A 21,113-nucleotide genomic window follows, 5' to 3' on the forward strand; every position below is an offset into this window, starting at 1 on the left:
ACAATGAACTTTACAGAATTCACTGAAATAATTTACCCAGCAGATTGTTTGAAATGCGTGCTGCACCTCTCAGTAAGCAAACCCAACATCTCCTTCAACTCATAAGGACTAAAAGGACTAGAAGTGTGCTGCGTACCAAACATTTTGTCTTTCTTACCCACCTGAGGAACAGAAAACACGGCTTTGCCATGCCAGCACCCTGGGAATGATCCGTAATGTGTGTGTTAATGTGTGTGGAATACTTCTGGTCGCTTTATCTCCCGGATGAGCAGCTGGGCTGCACATACCGAAGAGGAACATATCGGCCAAGGTCACAGAGTAACTCTCCCAGGCCCTTCACCTTTATCTGAAACAACAGGAGGGAGCACAACCAGACAGTCTGAACTCATCGTTCGTGTTGGGCGTACCCTGGGGTTCAAGTGCCCCCTGTTGAGCAGAGGAGAGAAAAGTCCCAGAGCAAGATTGTTTAAGAATGATTACATTTAGCTTTTACATTGTCATCACGCTAAAATTTGTCTACTCTTACAGTATAATTTTCCAAACTAATTTTAATCCTAAACCCCAGATCACCCTGCTGAACTAGACTCTTAATGTAATTACATTCAGCACATTTCTATATCGCCTGTGGCTTTGCACCCCCTCCCATGTTCAGCCCAGGATATGGATTCAGTGCAGCATCAATGACTGTTTGCCTTCGGGAGGGGAGCAGTGCTTATTCCAGCAGACAGAGCAGAGAGATCACATGAATATCAGATCCCAGTGGAGCTGTAGCTTTGGCTGCTGTTTAAAGTCTAATCAATGAAAGAAACATGACCCCTGTCTATTTGTTGTGGGAGACGACGACAAGCTGTTTCTGGGAAAACTGCATGCTTTGTGCAATTCAGGAAAGCGAGAATATGTGCAAAAAGCATCAATGCAGATACAGTGTCATTTGTAAATAATTTACAGGGCTGTTGGGCGTATGATTTAACGACAACATTTAACACCTGTGCAAATTGTTGAGCGACGCAGCAGCAGAATGCAACAGAAGCTCTTGCGGATTCCAGCTTGCTGACGGTGAAGATCTGACTGTAGCTGCAGGCGCAGGCCACCTTCAATGTCCAAAGCTATTAGTGATTCCTGTACAACTAAAGTGCTGCTCCAGGGTACCCATTTCCTTGCATTAATGTCTACCTTGCACCACAGCAAATCAAAGGCTTATTGTAATGCTGCTGCCCATTTCTCACGCTTCCTGAGTAACACCGGCTGCTGGGATCAGGCGCTTTGGAAATGAAAAGATAGGGAGGGAAAAAACACAAATTTTCCTGTACGTTTTAAAACAATAGTTTATTCGTAAGAACAAGAAGAATATCAAACAAGAAAGTAGGGCAAAAGTCCATCAGTTTAGCTAATTCATTTTCACTGCTATTTGACAAGCTAAATGCTTTCAGCACAGAAAGAAATAAACCTGAATGTTTTCTTTTGTAATTACAGTTTTTTGTTTTTTTTGTCTTCAGTGTGTAAATATAGAACTGTTTTGCTGAAACCGGATCACAAAAGTAATCAATAAGAGGATCCTGAAAGGACTTCCTTCATGTATGTGTAAAGTGCTGTTTCTTCTCCTCGTTGCGTCTCGGCTCGGTAGAGTCCGGTTTGTGATGTAGGTTTCTTATTGCCAGCTGAAGGTGCGCTTCACCATCCTGAAGAAGCTCCGGTTGTGTTCCCGCAGGTAGGAGCGAAGCTGCTGCAGGACGGTGCTGTTGACGGACGGGTGAGGACGTCCCTTAGACTCGTGCAGACACCGCTCCCGTCCGTCGCTCCGGATGCAGTAGAACCCTTTGGTCTGGTTGAAGTAGAAGTTGGAGGACACTATCCTCGGAGGCAGGTTCAGGAATCGCTCCACCTTCTGAAGCTCTGGCAGGGGGTCGTGGATCAAAGCATCCCCGTTCACGATGTGTATCTGTTCCAGGGGGAAGTGCTTCAGCCAGTTGCGCATATGAACGTCGTACAGACTCCTCTGGATCGCCTTGTAGCGGATGTTCAGGGCTCCGTTGCGTACCAGGAGGTTCTCAATGGCTTGCACAGGCTTGTGGTTCTCCAGTCTGTTGAAGTACACCTGGGTGTAGTCGGAGATCACCCGCTCAGTCGGGTCTCGCAAGATCAGCAGCAGCTTTATAGACGAGTTCATGGCGCAGATGCGTTCTGGTGCGAGAGGCGACGTAAAGTAACCCGGAGTTTTCTCTATCGTGATCTGATGAGGGTAGGAGTACGGCATGAGGTCCCGGTACCACTCCAGACCCTTAGCGTAGTTTTCATCCCAGTCAAAGAAGTGGACCTCGGTGGCAGCCACCGCGACCTCAGGGTGAATGTCAAGCATCTCCAGCAGCGCTCTGGTGCCCCCTTTTCGCACGCCAATGATGATGCTGTGTGGGGTCCGCTTGCTTGTTCCTGGCGGTGGGGATGAAGTCGAATCCTCAGAGACATTGACTGGTGGTACTGGATCAGGGTCTATGCTGTCCCGGGCTGAACCAAAGCCTGCCTTAATGAGCTCAGATGGGGCAGCATATGTCTGGAGAACCAGCAGAAGCAATGATACCAGAAAGGAAGCCATGGGGATGAACGGATGAGCGGACACTGGCGCGATAAAGGAGAACTAAGACAGCGGTTTAGCTGTGGACGAGATGTCGGCGCTCAGTGGGAACAGAAGCAGTCAGAAATGCAGACTTTCCCTGCTTTTGAATCTGAACCGGAGCGAGGAAAAATCATTGGCAGTCCGCAGTACATCTGTGGAGAGGAACAAAGACAAAAAGAAGAAGAAAAGGCTTTCAGATTTCAGGCATATGAAGCAGAATGAATGTCTTTATTATACTGAAATGGCACTTTCCTCATTCCCCTGAAAAAGCAATCCAGCCTTAAATACAATCCATGTCTATCATAAGTGTTGCGTCTCAAAGGGATAATCTCACATCGTCGGTCTTTTACTCTCCTCCCAGCTCCCTCCTCCCCCAACTTCACATCTGCTTTTTCCTCCTCACTCTATAAAGTCACTTTCAATTGATACTGTAATTTCTCTGGCTGAAAAACACTTAGCCAGACAGCTCATCAGAAAATCTGTCGGAGATATGCAAGTGTAGCTGAAGGCCAAAAGAAAAGTTTCCACAGCTAGGTGACTTTGATTTCCTATTCATGTCAAGAGGGATCAATAGCAAGGCAATGAAATTCAGCAAACAGAGAGGCTGAAGGATTTGGGCTGTTAAATATGAACTCTAATGGAGCTCCAGAAACCTTGGGAAAAATCTAATTCATCACCTTGGATCTCAGAGTCCAGATATGCTTCTACAGGGCTTCTTAAATATTTTATAATTTGCCTTTTCTGCCTTCAATAGACACCTCTCAAAGAATTAATGCCAAGGAATTAACTTTAAAAACTGAAACGTTCCGATGGAAAAGCAGCCGAGCGACTAGCTGCCGATCATTGAAACAACCGGGCCCAGCTACGCTAACACCTAGCTTCGACAGCAAAGGTCACAGAAAGGTCGTCTTTTCTTCCTGGGAACAGGGATGCACACACCAAGCAGACAGGCCTCCTTCCACCAAAATGCTGCCGAGAAATTGCCTACAAATCCTTGAAACACATTTTGAAAATGGGCCAGCTCAGGTGGAAATAACTTCAAATTTGGCCGGACTTTTAGAATAATTTGATTTATTTTCTGATGTTCCTGCGGATAACGTCCAACTTGTGTTTGCAGGGCAGAAATTGAACATTCGCTAACGTTATTTCAAGGTTGTTTCCATTCAGGATTAGTTTTAGTAAAAACTATGTAAGTCACTGTGGTGAAGATGTGAAAAAGTAAAAAAAAAAAAAATCTAACACAATCTTTACTTGGAAGCAACAATTTAATTCAAGGAAACACAATTTCTTTAAAAAAAACAAGTATTTTAACAAGAAGATGAAGAAAATATTCTTTCCACTATCATTGGTGCAGCGTTAGTTTGTGTAAAATTGTTTCTGTGTTGACGCAGCCATATGTTTTGAATTCAGCGGCAGAAAGGTCATCGGTTTTCTGGCAGAGGCCTCCAGATTTTTATTTAAAAGGTCCTGGTATTTCAAGGCGTTGGTGATGCGATGTGCCGTTACCTCTCCTTAAGGTCATGACCACTGACCCATTTCCAGCTTTCTGGTGTCTGTGATGCCATGAACTCAACAAAGTTCCCAGGGTTTGGGAAGAGAAACGGCTTATAGTAGCTTCAATCCTCTGTGGTTTAAATCTAAAACGCATTTACCTCTAAATAAAATAAAACCTCGTAGTTTTTAATGTTTAGTCTAAGGGTTAGTCTTGGATGTTTTTCTTGAAGAGATTTAATTTATTTAAGATGTTTTAGCCACATTTTCACACTGTCTATACAAAAAACAAAGTTGTTGCATGGGTGTATGTAGTAATAACTACAATTTTTAATTACTTTTTTAACCAATACCTACAAAAAATATGAACATTCACATTCAGAGACGGCACAAGAGTAAGAAAACATAGCCCTAACATTTATATATATATATATATATATATATATATATATATATATATATATATATATAAATGTACCCTTCATAGCAACAGGGTTATAAGTTATAACTACACTTGAGATGTCAAAGGTAAATAATGTGGAAGACAAAGTTTGCAGCGATGACCCCAGAACTGAGAGAAGTCACATATGTCACAGAAAACCGGCATGAAGTTTATGAGTGCGACAAATCACCTGAAAACTGAACGTAAAGCTCATCCGTCTTGCCAATGTGACCTGCGAGCTAACAAAGTGTAACATCAGGTTCACTGCTGATAACTTTCAGGTTATTCTGGGGACATTAGTCATTGTCCTCCCATGACTGATGCTTTGAGTATTTGAAATTAATTCTCACTGAAGCTTCAAAGTCCCAGAGAAAGCAGGAAGGCCCTCAATCTCCGTCTGTCCATAAATTATATAAAAAGAGGATCAGCAGTTCGTGAAGTGTGCATGAAACATTTTTGCTGAAATCTGTGCACTTATGTTGCTTTTATTGACCCAGTGTAATTATAAATTCTCTGCTTGCAGAAAAACTCTGCCTTGTGTGCATTTTAGCCACAGAAGCCGTTCCTCTAATTAAGCGTCTGTGATGAAGGCGCGTGCCAACGAGCGCTGTGCATTCTTATGATATCACCGCTGGCCTTTCTCTCACCTTACAGAGGCTTTCATCCATATAAAGGTGATGACACATGCCCCTCTCTTCACACTTCAATTGTTGGCCTGAGAGTGAGACGGTTCTGAACGCAGAGCAGCCGACATGCCCTATAGGGCCCGGCGTTGTGCAAGGAGGCACTTATGCGCTGTGACAGGCGCGCCTGCCTGTCAGCGTTTCCCTGGCAGAGAGCTGCCAAGTCCAATGGCTGCAGCCAGGCAGGCAGACGAGCTTTCTGTCTCATCCAATATCCCCCAACCTGCTCCCCTCCCTGCAGAGAACCACCTGGAAGGAGCTGCTGCTTCAGATTCATGGATCTTATGGCTTTATTCAGCCTTTTTTGGGATATCGCTGTGGCTTTTCCGTTTGACAAATGGCAGCCATGTTATCTGGCAGTCGACCTAACCAGGGGTGCATCCGTTGAACGCCGTTAGGGCCGTGGAGTGTTGCACAGCACAGGTTGGCAGGGCAGAAATATGGCCCCGGTGAGTCTTGTGAGTGGGATACAGCATCGGTTTGTTGTGGCTCCGTGCAGCTGCACAGAAAGACAGTTTAGATTTCGATCTCAGCTCCAGGCACTTTTATGCTTCTGGAGTTTGCATGTTTTACTCGTACTTGTCCTTCAGGCACTCTAGAGGTGCAGCATTCTAATCCTACTGAGGGATGAACATAAAAAAACGCAGCCAGGCAAGGAGGTTATAAAGGTGAAAATAAAGTGATGTAAAGTGTGGTTTCAGTGATGGATGTTGTTTTATAAAACACACTGCAGATCTGCAGGGATGCTGAACTTTTGATCAAACCGTTTTCCCATGACTTAGATTAAAGTGAAAAACTTTACCTGGAACTCAAAGATTGTGTCTATTCTTTCAATAAAACCTTTGAAGAATCAGTGATGAATTTTAATGGACAGAAAAAAAAAAGGAAAACATTCACAAGTCATTCATGCGTGCACAGACCAACTCTCAGTTCTTTACAGGATAAGTTCTAGATCTGAACCGTGAATTGTTCGTCCAAAGTCCAGGTCATATTTCATGTTTTTCTTTAGCAAATCCAAGTCTAGTCTTTCATCACACATTTTCATCAGAAGTTCAAGTCAAGTTTCAGGCTTTACTTCCCAAATCCAAGTCTTTAGTGTTTCATAAAAAGCCCAAATCAGGTCTTGTGTCCAAAATCCAATTGAAATCTTGAGTCTCAAGTTTATCATCTTTCATCCAAAGTCATTTTTTTCTCAGTCAAATCTAAAATATTTTTTCCAAAGTCAAGTCTTAAGTCTTTAATGCAAGCCTAAGTTTGCTGCATGAGGTTTCCCTGAAACGCCGCATTCACAGCCGCTCCCAAGTATAAGAGGTTTGTCACCTCAGTTTTCCTCTGATGGCTGATAGATGATGAAGGCTGAATTATGAATACATCATGTCACTCTTTCCATCTGTGGTCGTCAGGATTTTAATGGCCCATCATGTTGGTAAGATTATTCACATGTGATTCTTACTTAGTAGAAAAACCGCAGTTGTGTTTTTACAACATCAACAGAAATTTGACAAAGATCTGCACACATTTATAATCCTCTGTATGGTCAGTTATAAAGGAAACAGCATTTCTCCTGAATCATGCTGTATTGTTTCTTTTTCTTTTGCAGAACAGCTGACATATTTTAATTACACTGGAAGTGAGGGGGCCAGGGAGCAGAGATCACACTTTGGTTGAATTAATCCTCACACAAATGAGTCCTTTAAGAGTCCACTCATGCTCAAGATGTTTTCCTGCTGTTCACACATGGGATATTATCCACCCTCTGCTGGACACCAATGAATGGACTGCATGTTCACTAAGATGCCAAAATCAGTCCTGCTCCTCGCTCCCACTTGACCGCCAACACACACCGGAGGCCGACTTGCTGACCACTTTCAGTAGTCGGTGAGTGGAGCAGCAGCGTTGCCTGCAGCCGGCAGGCAGCCGTTACATCACTCCGGGCTAAAAGAAAGGCTTGCAGAGGTTCCAGACGCCACAGGAAGCCTCGCTCCCTCTAATTAACCCAAACAACCTCCTCTATACGTCTGCAGAACTATTCCTCATTCATATTCAGCACCCCGGAAAATTAACTGTGGCTGGCAGCAGGTACTGTAAGCAGCGGCTGAGTTTTCCGTTTTAATAACTACTCATTAGATGTTAGCGCAACATAATTATTATTCCAATAATGCTTGATTGCAAAGAGCATCTTTATTAAATAGGTTCAGAAAGGGATTTATAAATCACATCAATCAAATAATTGTACTCAATATATTAAGTTAATCATTAATGAGGGACTTTTCATTTTTCTGGTGTCAAACCTTAAAGAGTTATAAGACATTAATAACTATTGCTGGCTGGGAATGGGATTGTTTTCATCAGGACTAAATAAAATGCAATCAGAGGCAGAACAGCGCGCAGTCCTCGCTCTCTTTGCAGTTTCCTGAATCCTGTTGTGTTTCCAGTTATTTCTGATTCACTGGTTTCAAGCATCGTTAAGGTCGTCTCCTGTCGGATGCTCTGGCCCTTCCTCCAAATAAGCCGCCTCCTGGGACCAAAACACACAAGCACCTTCATCCTGCACTTTCCCCTCTTTCCAACATCTCTTCCGTAGCTTCTTACTCCTACCGGCTGGCAGGAAAAAAAACACATAGTACATTTTCCACCTACACTCATCCATCTGAAGCTCTCCCACATACAGGACTGCCTTTAAATTATGGATGAATATTGGTTTACAGTGGGCTTCCTGGCTCACTTTAACAGGTTATATTACAAAACCTAAACATTCAGCTCATCAAAGAGACGGGTTTTATTTTTCTTTCCCTTCCCACCTCAAATTCCTGGTGATCTCTTGCACTAAAGAAGCAGGGAAATCATTTTTTTAAATAAAAATAAACAATATAGCTACACAATAAAGTAGAACCTTAGATTGTGAACCATCAAATAACACATAACAGGCCATCTTGTTTCCAAACAGGTTAGGATGTTTTCAAAAGTTTTGTAAAGAAAATGATTTAAGGATTACATGAACTCTACAATTGACTGAGAACAGAAGATGAAGCTTAGGAATATTCTCCTCTGGGGCCACCTAGTGGATGGAAAACCTCGGACTAACTTCAGTTTTATTTAAATACTTTGCTCAAACCAAACTCGGTTGATACCAGCCTAACCCTAACATTGATAAAACATGGATTTGGTTTTCTGGTTAGATTATCTTGAAATACATTCATATAAAATCAAGGAATCGTCATATCTTTCCAACACAGACATATGGAGTGATGCTGTTGTTGGGTTAACACATTTTTAAAGAAAAACTGATTCCCACATGAAGATGAAGTGATACGTTTTCCGTCCGACATGTTTCCATTTAAAGCATAAATAACTGTTGCCCTGACAGCAGAATAACAAGGGGCAGAATTCATTTACACTCCACACTTTTTAGATCTTTTGCAAACATCCAAAAGGTCGCTCTCTATCTTCCTTCCTGTCCTTAAATTTTTGCTGCTGCACGTTCGAGCAAACTTGACTGTAATTCACAAATTTCTTGTAGGTTTACCACTGATACTTAAAGTAGGAAGAATCATGTTCCTTTGTTTCAGTGGGAAAATATTATAGAGCAGCTCTATTGGAAAGCAATATTTGGCTATTTGTGGAGTGCATGAGCAAGACAATGACCCAAGTCACACCCACATGTCAGCAAAGGCATTCATTACCAAGCTTGAAGACGGTGTAATGTGTCATTTCCTGGTGCACCCAGAAACAAGCGGCCTCAGGCACTAATTACAGCAGCTTAACTCTGATCTTTCATTCGCTGATTTAAACTTTCCCTGCATACTTTTCTTTTTAGCTACTTTTGTCCCTGCAGACTATTTCTCTGTGTAAAGGAAGGCTACTCCAATTACCAGTCCTTCTGCCCACCGCCATCTGTGCAAACATCAAGCATTATGCACCCAACTTCATGTGCTTCATAAACAAATATATGTTTACGCTGCATTAGCAAAATTTGAATAAACAAAAACAAACAAACATTTTGAGCGATTTAACATGATACTCAGGATGAGGATGTTCGGTTTTTCTGATATAAATACAAATCAGATGAGTCAAACCAAAAACACAGAGAGGTGTGAATCTCACCATGGCAACAGCCCTGTAGCTACCTAGCTTAAATGTGTCATTGTTCTCTCGCTAGCAGGCATGGTTACCCTGGAGCATTCTGTTGGCCGGAGCTCCTCGTGTTTAGCTATGGCATTCGTCAGTGCTCTCGGTTTTATTTGAGGAAATCAGCTGATGTTGTCTTGCTTTCCCTGAAGGCATTTCTGCAGATAAAAAAAGGCCAAGTTGCTCAGATCCCTCGGATGAGTGGAGGAGACGGATCCCAGGGACTCTGAATCGCTGAAACCCGTCTGAAACAACAGACTAGGACAGGGGATTCAATCAGAGAGCGGCCTGATGAGCCTTATTCAACCTGCCACTTCTGATAAAGCACCCATGCTGTCCGCCGCATCGCCGTCCACTCATCGCCGCAGATAAAGCTAATTTTATCTTGCCAATTTAATGCTACTGTAAATCTTATCGTGCTTCCCACATCGTACGTTCCCTGCTCCGCACAATGAGTCTGATCTTCTCCATGTAAAGTAATTACTCCGCAGTCTATCACAAGAGGGAAGGCTTGTGAAATGCGGACGTAATCAAAACAAATGCACCAACTTTGGTGTGGGTCTCTGGATTCCACTGTGCTTCTCCGGTCTCGCAGGCATCCTGAACACTGCAGTGTACGCATGCATTATGGATGAATTGCTTTATGAAATAAAAAGCAGAGCATCGTGTAATGAACTGCGAGGATGGTGGTTAATCTTTGATGAGGCTGATGTGGTAAATAGTTTAATGATTTACTGACTGAGACGCTACAGACATAAGCAAATTAAAGAAAAAGACAATGTTTAGAGAATTTATGTGCTGATGAGAAGCTTATATTCATATGAATGTCATAATATTTTGGCCGTTTAATAATGTATTTTACCTTATCTTTTTGCTACGGTGGAACAACAACAACATTTTTAAAAACAAGAATTTTCCTGCCTCTGATTCTCCACATGGTTCCTCTAGACTAGCGGCAGCAGCAGCTTTTAGTGGTGGAGCTGCACATCTTCTGAGCTCACCATAGGGACAAATTTTCAGTCAAACGCTCCGAAGAACGGTCATAAGCGGCATAATGGAAGAGCATTGTGGCGATAACATGGTGAGGCAAAATGTTGGAAAGAGTAGGAGCTTCTTAAAGAGACAGAGGCCCAATTTCAAGGCGTCAAACTGAGAACTCAAATTTATTTTAAGTCATTATAACACCTGAAAGTAACATTTAGTTGATTCTGCTACGAAATGGCACCAAGTGCCTGGAAAGTAAACAATACCACTCCTTTAATCTTATATTTTCAAGGTTAAAATTATAAAGACAGGCTCTTTTGTATTAACAAAAACTCAATAAAATTTGTATAAATGCTCCTTATCAAGCTGCACAGCCGCGTGCTGTTTTAAAGCCAATAACAAACCTCATGCATAATAGCTGGAGAAATGGAAAATGCTCTTGTTGTCAGAAGTTTCCTGAAACAAACCCAGCTTTTAAGTATAGTCCTACATTTTTAAACAACTGAGGTTGGGACTTAAGGAGGAATATTCCACACATCGCTGATTCCAAAGCAAGTTTGGGAGTTTCTTTGAGATTATTGTTTGAACATTCATCATTCAGCTGTTAATTTGAGGTGAAGCTAAATAATATGGAGGTTCTGCCAAATACTCCACATCGTGTAACGAGTCAGCGCCACAAGCATTCAACAGCAATCCTGAAAAAGTGGTTGAATCTAATCTAAGTCATAAATTATTATATCCATGCACATCTAGTGTATATAAGCATCTCTTCTTCACTGTACTGTATAATCTTTTAAAAGCTACACAGAGAAATACCACCTTTGTTTTAAATTATGCACCTGCTCTCCCAATGCAGCTGCATAATACATACTAACTAAGGTTTGCAAATATCACAAGTGTGTTCTCAGGTTTAAAGGTATTAACTAAGATATCTTTTGTTCAGTCCCCTAAACTACAGCTGGTGTGTGCATGCAATCCTAAATAACTTGGAAATCTTTCCACACCCTGGCTCATACATATCCAACTGGAAGGACTGCTGCTCAGATCTGCCAGGGTTTTTTTTTATATCATCACAAATATGTATTCAACACTGCAGAACTCCAGGTTTAGTCTTCGAACCTTCTGCCTGCCAGCAGCTGAATTGATTCTACACAAGGCAGCAGTTTGCGAGCTGGTAATAATGTATTTAACTCGCAAACGCTTCCCACAGGAGAGCAAAATGTTTGCATTCGATGTCGGTGTGTTAAAAAGTTAGAGGAAACCAAACCATGCAGCAGCAGCAGGGAATTACTTTCAAACACTAAATAAAGAGACGCAGGCTTTCTGCTGTGACCATCCGACTGACCAGCGACTAACCGGACTGGACTTCTGAATTAGACGCAGTGATAAAGGTTACTTTTCTTTTCCCCGGTGAATGTGAGTGACAAATCAGTGAAGCGTACCTGTGAGGTATGCAGATGAGGAACGTCTCGGGCCAACAGTGACAGCTGTACATTTCTGGGATGTAGTTCTCACCCTGACCTTGACCTTGGATGGGAATTTTCAGTATCAAGCTACCTCATCTGCATAAGTAATTCAAGTTGTCGCCTTGCATGCTGGTCATTGATTGAAACATAATCAGCGGGATCAGAGACTGTGGTGACTCAGTCGCTCATCTGTGCTAAGTTTAAAACTTGCAAAGTCATTGTTTTAATCAAAATGCTTATCTAAAGCAGGTCATGAAAGTCCATTTAATATTTTCTACTGCTTTTAGTGGATATTAGACACAAGTAAAGAAATATTTTGTTGGAGATTCTGGGGTTAGTAATTTGTCAGACTACGAGAAAGACATTGATATGACTTCCTGCACACTTTAGATGCTAAAAATCTAAGTAAAAAATAAATAAGTTTGTTTTAATAAGTAGGAAAAATAATCAGCTTGCTGCTCCGCTAGTCTGTCTTGCTCACCACAGGAGATGCTTTGTTCCTTTCTGCTGCTGTTAATATCTAATATTACCAAACATGCATGGTGGGATGGAGCAGGAGATGGATGGACAGCGAGGTGGGTGGTGCTCCGGTTTGCTGTGTGAGCGGAGCCTGAAGCAGAGCGTTTGGTTGTTCGTTTACATAACAGGATCAAAATAGATTGACATTTGGACAAACAATATGGTTGTACTACAAAATATATTCCCTGCTCACTTTTCCACGTTACAAACATTTCCTAAAACTTAGCAGAAGTTTCCTGGAACTGATCAAGTTCTTTGCTGGAAACGTTTATGAAACGTATAAAAGTAGTTTGCCACAAATTTTTATACGAAGCTTTCTAAGGACGTATTTTCACTTTGGTGTTTCAATTGGTCTGATGTGATATTCTTTTCTTAAATGCAGTGTTTTCATTATAAGAAAAAATCCAAATATTCCCAATGTTCCCAAAGCATCTTCAGTCAGAGGCTTCTTCAGATTCAGTGCAGTACAGACTGCTGCAGATCTTTCCTGTCCACTGCCATCAGTATCTTCAATAACTCTTTGAAAAATCTAAATTAATAAATTACAACATTTAATTTGCCTTTGGGATTAACAAAGTATTCTTAAACTGAATTTGAACTGAATAATTTTCTAATTAATTGAATTTGACTGCATATGGCTGGTTCAGTGTAGGCCCTGGTAAAGTATCTGCTAAGTTTCAGAAAGGTTTTTGACGTTCCACATGCACCTGGTAAAGTATCCAGATCTTTCTATGGAAGTATGTGGTAAAATCGACTAAAGTACATGTTAAATCCTAGGAAAGTTCCAGGAAAGTACCTGGCAGATTCTGAAATGGACTGAGTACAATCCGATGAGTTCCTGATGAATTTGAGGAAAATACCGAACTGGTCAATTCTGGAAAGTACAAGTTAAATTTATTTTAAATTGAATGGAAGTGCTTGGAAAGTTTCATGAAAGTTTCAGCAGAGTAACTGGTGTGTTCGTAGAAAGTATCTCATGAAGTCTTGAAGCCGTTACTTGGTGAATTCTGGGAAATCTTCAGTATTATTTGTGTTGAACAGCACTACCTAAAAAACACATTATCATCTATAAACTGATCAAACTGGAATGTTCCACATTGTCTACAGATCATTTAAAATAAACACAAATTACAATTGTTAAACATTGACTGTATTTGCATATTTTGTCATATTAGAAAAGTATCTTTTGTTGTTAGTTTAGTCATTTACTCTCAGACAAAAACCGTTTCACAATAAAAGCAGATGACTTCCATCCATATGTTGTTTCTGTCTAAAATTTATTTGAATATAAGTAATACTGTCAGTAATAAGGCAGAAAAAATTATTCTGACATTCTTAATTTTAACAAACTGGATATTTGTGTGGAAAAATACAACTAAAGCATCTCTGAGTTCCTGTAGCATTTTAACAACGCACCGGAGCCGTCCAATAACGTCTGAGCGCCACTGTGAGCGTGCTCACTTGCACCATGCAGGCAAATAAAATCGGTCACCTCTGTGCTCATTGTTGAGAAACAGCCTTGTAATTTCCTACTTGCAGGGCAAACTAGACTGTAAAATTTGTGTTTATCTATAATAACAATCTGCAGCTCCATTTCCCCGTGCTGATGCTCTGCCTCTCAGGCAAGAGAGCACCTCAGAGGCTTCAGTGGGCAGAGAAAGGCAGAATGCAAATCATCCCAGTTCCACCTATTGTGGCTCCGTTTCGTGGGCTTCCTAATTGTTTCCAGCATTAGCTTTTGCAAGGACTCCACACTGCTGCCCGAGTGGCACTAAGCTGTTTTTAGCGTTCCTCTGCACAAGCTTGAAACTCTGCCCGAGAGCGGATGAAAACTCCCGTGCCAGCTGGGTTTAACATCTGCCTTAGAACTGAGATTCTGCAGGCATCAAGGCTCTGTTTGCCGATGTATCCAAGGACAGAACACCGCTCTTTGTTGTTTCATTCTAGACGAACATGACACTTCGGTCAATGTCCAAACTGTGGGTTTAACCTTAATTCAAGGCATGCAAGAAGAACAGCATGGTAGTTAGGTAAGGAACATGTAAATAATTCACTCATTTATAAAGCTGCAAGGAGCCGTCTGTGACTTAATGGCAGTATCCACTCATGTGCGGATCTGGCACTGTGACAGAATCAGGTTAAGAAGATAGAGGGAATAAAACAGCATGTCACTTCAGCAGGGTGACTCTAATAGCAGAGCAGAGCTTTGTCTAAGCCAGAGTAATGCTAAACCCCAGAGCTTAAGTTAGTACCCTGGTAAAGCTAATGAGTGTAGCTTATTATTTCTTTATTTCCCTCATGCACTCTGTATCCTTCTGCGTGCGGAGCTGATGACCGGTCAAAGATTGGTCAACAGAAGCCTCATCGGCAAACTGCAGTATAAGGACTTCTCATTGTCTGTTTTATCGGTGCCATCTTGTTGTGCCATTGTTCATGAATAAGTCATCAGTCCTGCTCACGATTCCCCTCAGGCTTATTGCTCGTTCCACTGCCTCCGCTGCCCCGTAAACCCGGCTAAAGAGTTTATGGGAGATAAGAGGCAAAAGAGGTCCTGGGTCCAATAACTGTTTTTATCACCCGGGGTTCTGCAGCGGCGGCCGTTTTTATGTGCGAATCTGCCGGAAACCAATTCTTAATTAGAGGAGTTTGTGGACCCAGCAGCAAAGGGCCTAATGGGGGAGTGAGAGGAATCAGAGAGGGGGCATCTGTGGAGTTACTGGGCTGCTTTGTAACTGTGCCTGATAGCGATGCAGAGACAACAGGCGCGATGAAGCAGGCCCTTTAAAATGTTTGGTTAGCTGCTGGAGCTGTTTGTCTAGACAAGCCTGACTCCTTTTTTTAAAATTAGTTCAGCTTATTGATTTTCTAGGAGGCTTATCTTTATTAAAGGAGCCTGCCTTGTCAATGGAATTACTGCCTTTCCCATCAAGGTGAGCCGATTCGGTTTCCTATTATTGGGAGATTTTAAACGGCTGAGTTTAGAGGAAATACAACGTTTCAAACTAGCTAAAAGTTTGACAATATAAAGCTGGTTCTGTTTCATTCTATTAAAATCTAACACTCACAGCACTTACTGGTCCAACACTGAAAAAAATACATATAAAATTTCCAGTACATTTGTGCAGCAGGCCTCCTTATGGTCCAGGACTGAGATGGCCTTGAAAACATGGTAGAAATTTGTGTCATGAATAATTTCAGTATTTTTTTTTATCATATTCATATTCCACTTATAATTCACAACCAAGGTCAAAGAGTAAAAGTTATTCTTCAAATAAGACGCATATGAAGCTGGCAGAGTTTGCCTACATTTAGGACACCAAAGGTCTCGACTTGATTTAAAAAATGTGCAATGGCCAAACTAAGAGCCCGTCTCCATGGAGACGATTTCAGGTGTATCTGCAAACGTTTTTGTTGTTTAGGATGTAAATCCACACGGATTCGGCGTCTTGGGAGACCAGAAACGATCGTTTCTGAAACCTGGTTCCAGACTGAATTTCAAAACACCAGTTTCATGTTTCCATGTCTTTTTTTTAAAGGATGACACCGTCAGTCCTGTTGCAATACGCAATAAATCAATCCCTTGCATGACGAATTAAAACAAGCTCAAACCATTTCCATGATTTATAATTTTTCTCTTTTCCGTCTCTCTTTCTAGTAAAAATCTGGATGATAAAAGTTTTCAGTTTGTTGCTTTGGTCTCAACGAGCCTTTTGTCAAACAATTTTGTTTCCACAGCCTTCATAATTCATATTATTTGTTGTTTCTGTTATTTTGTCTATTTAAGATGAGATAGAAGTTCAGCGCCTGCAAGATGCAGACACAATATGGATTTAAACGTTGAAATTTCTGGACGCTAATTTTTTCTTGTTTACAACAATATGCCGTGCTCATCTCAGTGGATAGACTCACCCAGCTGTTGCATTTAAACGAGCATAACTTAAGACTTTTTAAAACATATTTACTAGGAACTCTAGAAAATATCTTAAGGATAGCTGTGCATCTATGCAACCTTTAAAATTTAATCTATGCAGTTCTTGCTACATCATACTTGACATCTGTGTATGTAATAGATGATTTTTAAGATAAATGTTAGGTACTGAACAAAAATAAGTCATGAAAAATTAATTGTAACCAGGCAACAATATTCTTAAAACCACAGAATTTAAATGGGGGTGTTTAGTTTTTCTTCCACCTTTGACTGACGTGCGTTTGGGATAAAAGGCGAAAAGTCACTCAGATTTTAATTAGCCAGCTTGGCAGACATCTTTAACCAGTCGAGAGATAATGACTAGGATCTTATGTTCCCAAGTTGCTCGCATATGAAAAGGGGGGGGGAAAAACAACCCGAAAATTAATTACTTATTTTCCCAGACGCAGACAGTGGAATCTTGTCCTTGATTGCATAGTTTGAAAAGTCCTTAATTATCCGCGCAGTGAGGCACCGGTTAGGTCGGCAGAAAGTTCTGCGTTTTATGGGGGAAAGGGAGTTCTGTCACACCGGTCCTGCTCTAAAACAAAGCCAGAAGGTTAGCTGCTCCAGAACGAAGTCCTAAATTTAGCAAACAGTGGAAGTGTGCTGCAATTCCCATCAGCTCCTGCTCCAAAGCCCAGATTAACCATCTCTCTCTGCATTTAGGCACTGGATTGCTCCACAGTTTGTCTGATAATATCTGTTTCGAGCACAGACCACGCTTCTCTTGGTATTTAACAAAGATTAGCTTTAAATTGATGATTAACCTTTGTAATCCTGCAAGCATATCGAAAATGGCTTGCTTGTCTTTACCACGGCCCACAAAAGAGACGCTGCATTATCGTTCAGGGGAAAATTGAAGCTCGGAAAGCAAATGAGGCGGCGTTATCTGGCCGTTGCTCGGCTGGATAATGAAGACAAATCTCCAGACTAGGGAACCATCTCATAATGAATCCTAACAGATTTTTTTCTTTTGACTTCTTAGCGTGAATCTTTTAATAAAACTCCAGTGTGACCCTGACGAGCGACTGGTGGCTGTGTGTTGCCAAACAGTCGATTGTCCTCACGGGAATAGGGAGCAGCCATTGTTTGGATGGCTGTATTAGCCCGTAATCAGACATTAAATGAGTAATTTCTCCATATTTAACTTCAACCGGGGAGGTAATGGTTTAATTTACTGGGCAATGAGTTTTCCCATGCGGGTGCGCCTTGGATTAAATCACAGCATCTGTTGCTCCAACAAACATTCAGCTTAAAGACTTTTTTTTCTCCAATCATTTCAAACACCAGCAGCTCAGAAAGAGAAGATCTGCAAGTAATTTACTTAAATTCTTCGCCTTTCTCACCATAAACCTCAGAGTCCATTATCAGCTCCATTATAATGCATTTAGTCATTTATTCAATAAAGTCCAAATTCTCCTGCCAGCAAGTCAAATTGAACCTTATTTCAACTCTGATGTAAATGTGCAACAAGGAGTTTGAAGAAATTTCAAATGTGCCTTTTAATAAAAAAGTGATCAACTGGTTCTGTACATCAGCTGTGTAACAAAAGCCACTGCAATAAAATGGAAGATGTCGTGTAAGTTTAAATTGTAGATTTTTTAGGTCTATTTATATTGATGTAATGTTATTTTAAGGTTCACCGTTTGAAAGTTGTGTCATTTTCCCCCAGAAACAGCTGCTTTACCTCTGGCTCCAGCAACATTTGAGCTGCACAATATTAGGAAATTAAATTATAACTGTTTCCAATCTTCTCAGTGACCTTTAGCATCTTGCAGCCAACAAACAGTGCATTCCACAGCAGGTTGTCCAATATTCTTCATGCAAACATAATTTGATGATAAATCTTTAGTTATATGTCTAAATTTTAAAAACTCTCCATTCTGTTGGACTAAAAGAAGCAACATAGATGCTAATTTAGCAACCGAATGACAGAAGCTGATTTTAAAAAGTGTTGTTTTCGTTTTTGACCTTAATATTTTATGCATGTTGAGGTTTTCTGTTGACCACCCACTGGATGTGCAACGGGGCACCAGCAGGGAGTATTTACAAGCAGCTGAAAAAGCTGACATGTGCACAAACTTGTTCCTGTAAATGTAGATGATTCATCAAATTTAGCCTCACTGAGTTACAAACGCACTGATGAAACCTTTCGCACATTTACGTCATTTATCTGGCTTTTTGTCCAACTTCCACCTTAGAAAATACGAGCAAAAATATGTCACACCTGTGGATGTCAGATTCATAAAGTCAACATGTTCAATGAGTGAGACATTTACTCAACTTGTGAAAACAAAAAGAGGGACAACTTTTTGTTTTTTTCCAAAATACTACTGCTAAAATCTCATTTTGATGCAAAAACTGGACACCAAGACCATCTTTAGTATAAATAGCTATAATAATATAATCAGTTCATTTTAGGACCAGTTAACAGACTGACAGTTTAGAAATATATATTATTTCAATATAAAAAGCAACAAAGTAACAACAGAGGCTCACCTTTCAGCATCATCTCTGAGACCAACTGAGACAATGGATGTAAAGAGGTTAGCGCATCAACAGCAGCTTAATCCAATCCTCACAGAAATCCGGAGCAGCCAAGCGGATCACAGCCCACACACCACAATCCTATTGCTTTGCATTAAATGGATATAACATACGGAGGCGGACATGTTGCTTTAAAAAGTCCAGGTCAAAGTCTGTCAGGTCTCTGGCCATCCCAACAAAATGCAACAGTTTGTGTTAACTTTACCACAGATTTCCTGAGATTATTATGTAAAAAGTGAAAAAAAGAACCTCTGGATTATACAGTTGAGATTATTCCAACCTCTAGAAAAATTAATCTGATGGACTCTAAGAACAGGAGCTGGTTTGTCGCTTTAACATGTGTTACATTTTAAGACTCAACCTAAATGAAATCTGAAAAATATTCAAACCTGTAAACACTTTAAAACTCAGGAGTAATCGTTCAGTTTGCATTTTTGTTTTGGGCTTCAGGTCACATTTGTAATATTTCATATTCCCAATCGTTCCAACAAAATGCCAAGGTCAACAGATGAAAACATTTTGAGTTGCATTACCAAAAATAAATTAACTTTTTAATGATATTTCATACATCTGTACAACTAATAATAAATGTGGCAAGTTCATTTCAAATGTACTAGATTCCATTTGTTGTCTTGGTGTTTCCATGTTTTCATGTCTGCATGAAAGCAGATCTGCTTGGATTCAGAGCTCTCGTTTCTGCCATATGTGCTGGTTTATTTTGGAGTTGATCTGCGAGTCTTTTAGCAGCTGAGTAAGAGAATGTAGCAGATAGCGAGGTGTGAAATATGTTGTACATGCGTCTGAGGAGCTCCAGCTTCATCTCACTGTTTCACCTCGAAATGTTTTCACGCTGGTTTTTGTTTGTTCGTTAAAAACGTAGTTCCGTTTGGCTTTGTGTAACATTTCAAGGAAAGGTTAGGCAAAATTAAACTGGAAGACATTTATGATATTTGTGCCATAAGAGAAGATTCTTTTTCCTCAAAATAAATAAAAACATATATGATCAGGGTGAAAAACTCCTTGTTTAGCTTTCAAAAGCTTTATATGCTCTGTAAGGAAGTTTTACACAAAGACTATGGAACAAAGAAAGAAGGATCTGGATTAATGACGTTTTATTCATCCTGTTAAAAACGGGTTTTGCAACCAACTCCGGAGCCTCGCGGGGAGCTGTCCGAGGTGCTGAAAGAAACTGTTCATCTTGGTTTTTTTGTTTTTTGGAAGGAGAAAGCCCTGGAGAGCTCCTGCCTTTCTGCCGCCCAGAGGGAAATACTGCTCCTCTTAAAACTGAAATTGAACTTTCCAAGATGTTGTTACTCTGCCTTTGGTTTTATCTCATTTTCTTTTTTATGGCTAACGGCAGAGAAGAGACACAAAGAAACACACATTTGCACATCGACAGCCAGGAGTGTGTGTGTGTGTGTGTGTGTGTGTGTGTGTGTGTGTGTGTGTGTGTGTGTGTGTGTGTGTGTGTGTGTTCAGGCTTGCAGGCGGAAAATAGCACAGCCACAGAGCCACAAAAGAAATATTTGTTAAAATGTGCATTGTGGTTTTATTGAGCTCATATCCAGGACTTGTAAAACTATTTACCCTGTGAACTTTTAACATTGGGATGTTACAACCACAAACTTCAATCTGCTTTATTGTGATTTCATATAATAAAACCACCACAATGTATCAAAGAAATATAATATCCCAATATATGCTTTACACATTTTTTACAAATAAAAATCAAAAAAGTGTGTTATGGATTTATATCCACTGCCCCGAAGTCTTTTTGGGCAGCTCTGCTTATTTACAAAGTGTTTTAGTCACTCTTTTATTTATTGTTTTGCTTGTTTTGTTTTTAAGTTGAGTTAGAGTTTTTCCACAGATTCTCTCTGAGATGTAGCTCTGTGCTTTTACTAGGCTGTTCTGAAACATGGATATGCTTAAGTTTCCTGACAAGGCTCTGCATTCCTGTTCAGTTCCTGTCATCTCAACATTTATTTTTGTAAAAAAGTACATACTCCTTTCTTTTAGGCACATAAAGTAAAACAAAGCATGCATACGCTGCACATAACTCTGACAGATTTTCTTTTATTTTCAGGAACATTCCTCTTTTTTCTTGTGAAAAGAAATCAAACTACTTCTGCAGCAGGAAACAAATGCTTTAAAATTATTCTGGTGCTGATCTGAAACAAACTATTAGGGTAAAAATCACTAAATTAACCCTGAGGCCAAGATAAACCCAAAGGCAAAATGAAGTGAAAACATAAACTCTGTGTCTCTCAAC

At 40.6% G+C, this 21,113-nt stretch overlaps 1 protein-coding gene across 1 annotated transcript in view; it reads right to left on the bottom strand.

Moving 5' to 3' along the window:
- Positions 1-1,299: 1,299 nt before the first annotated feature.
- The window catches only part of hs3st1l1 (heparan sulfate (glucosamine) 3-O-sulfotransferase 1-like1), a 29,337-nt gene continuing 9,523 nt past the window's right edge, over positions 1,300-21,113 (bottom strand). The window contains exon 2 of the mRNA XM_015000065.2: positions 1,300-2,763. Within this exon, the coding sequence (XP_014855551.1) occupies positions 1,649-2,590 (942 nt within the window). The 5' untranslated portion in view covers positions 2,591-2,763 and the 3' untranslated portion in view covers positions 1,300-1,648. The remainder of the gene's footprint in view (positions 2,764-21,113) is intronic.

This window comes from Poecilia mexicana, unplaced genomic scaffold (assembly GCF_051168715.1).
Source record: "Poecilia mexicana isolate PSO_F unplaced genomic scaffold, ASM5116871v1 scaffold_15, whole genome shotgun sequence".
In the NCBI taxonomy this organism is placed as follows: Eukaryota; Metazoa; Chordata; class Actinopteri; order Cyprinodontiformes; family Poeciliidae; genus Poecilia; species Poecilia mexicana.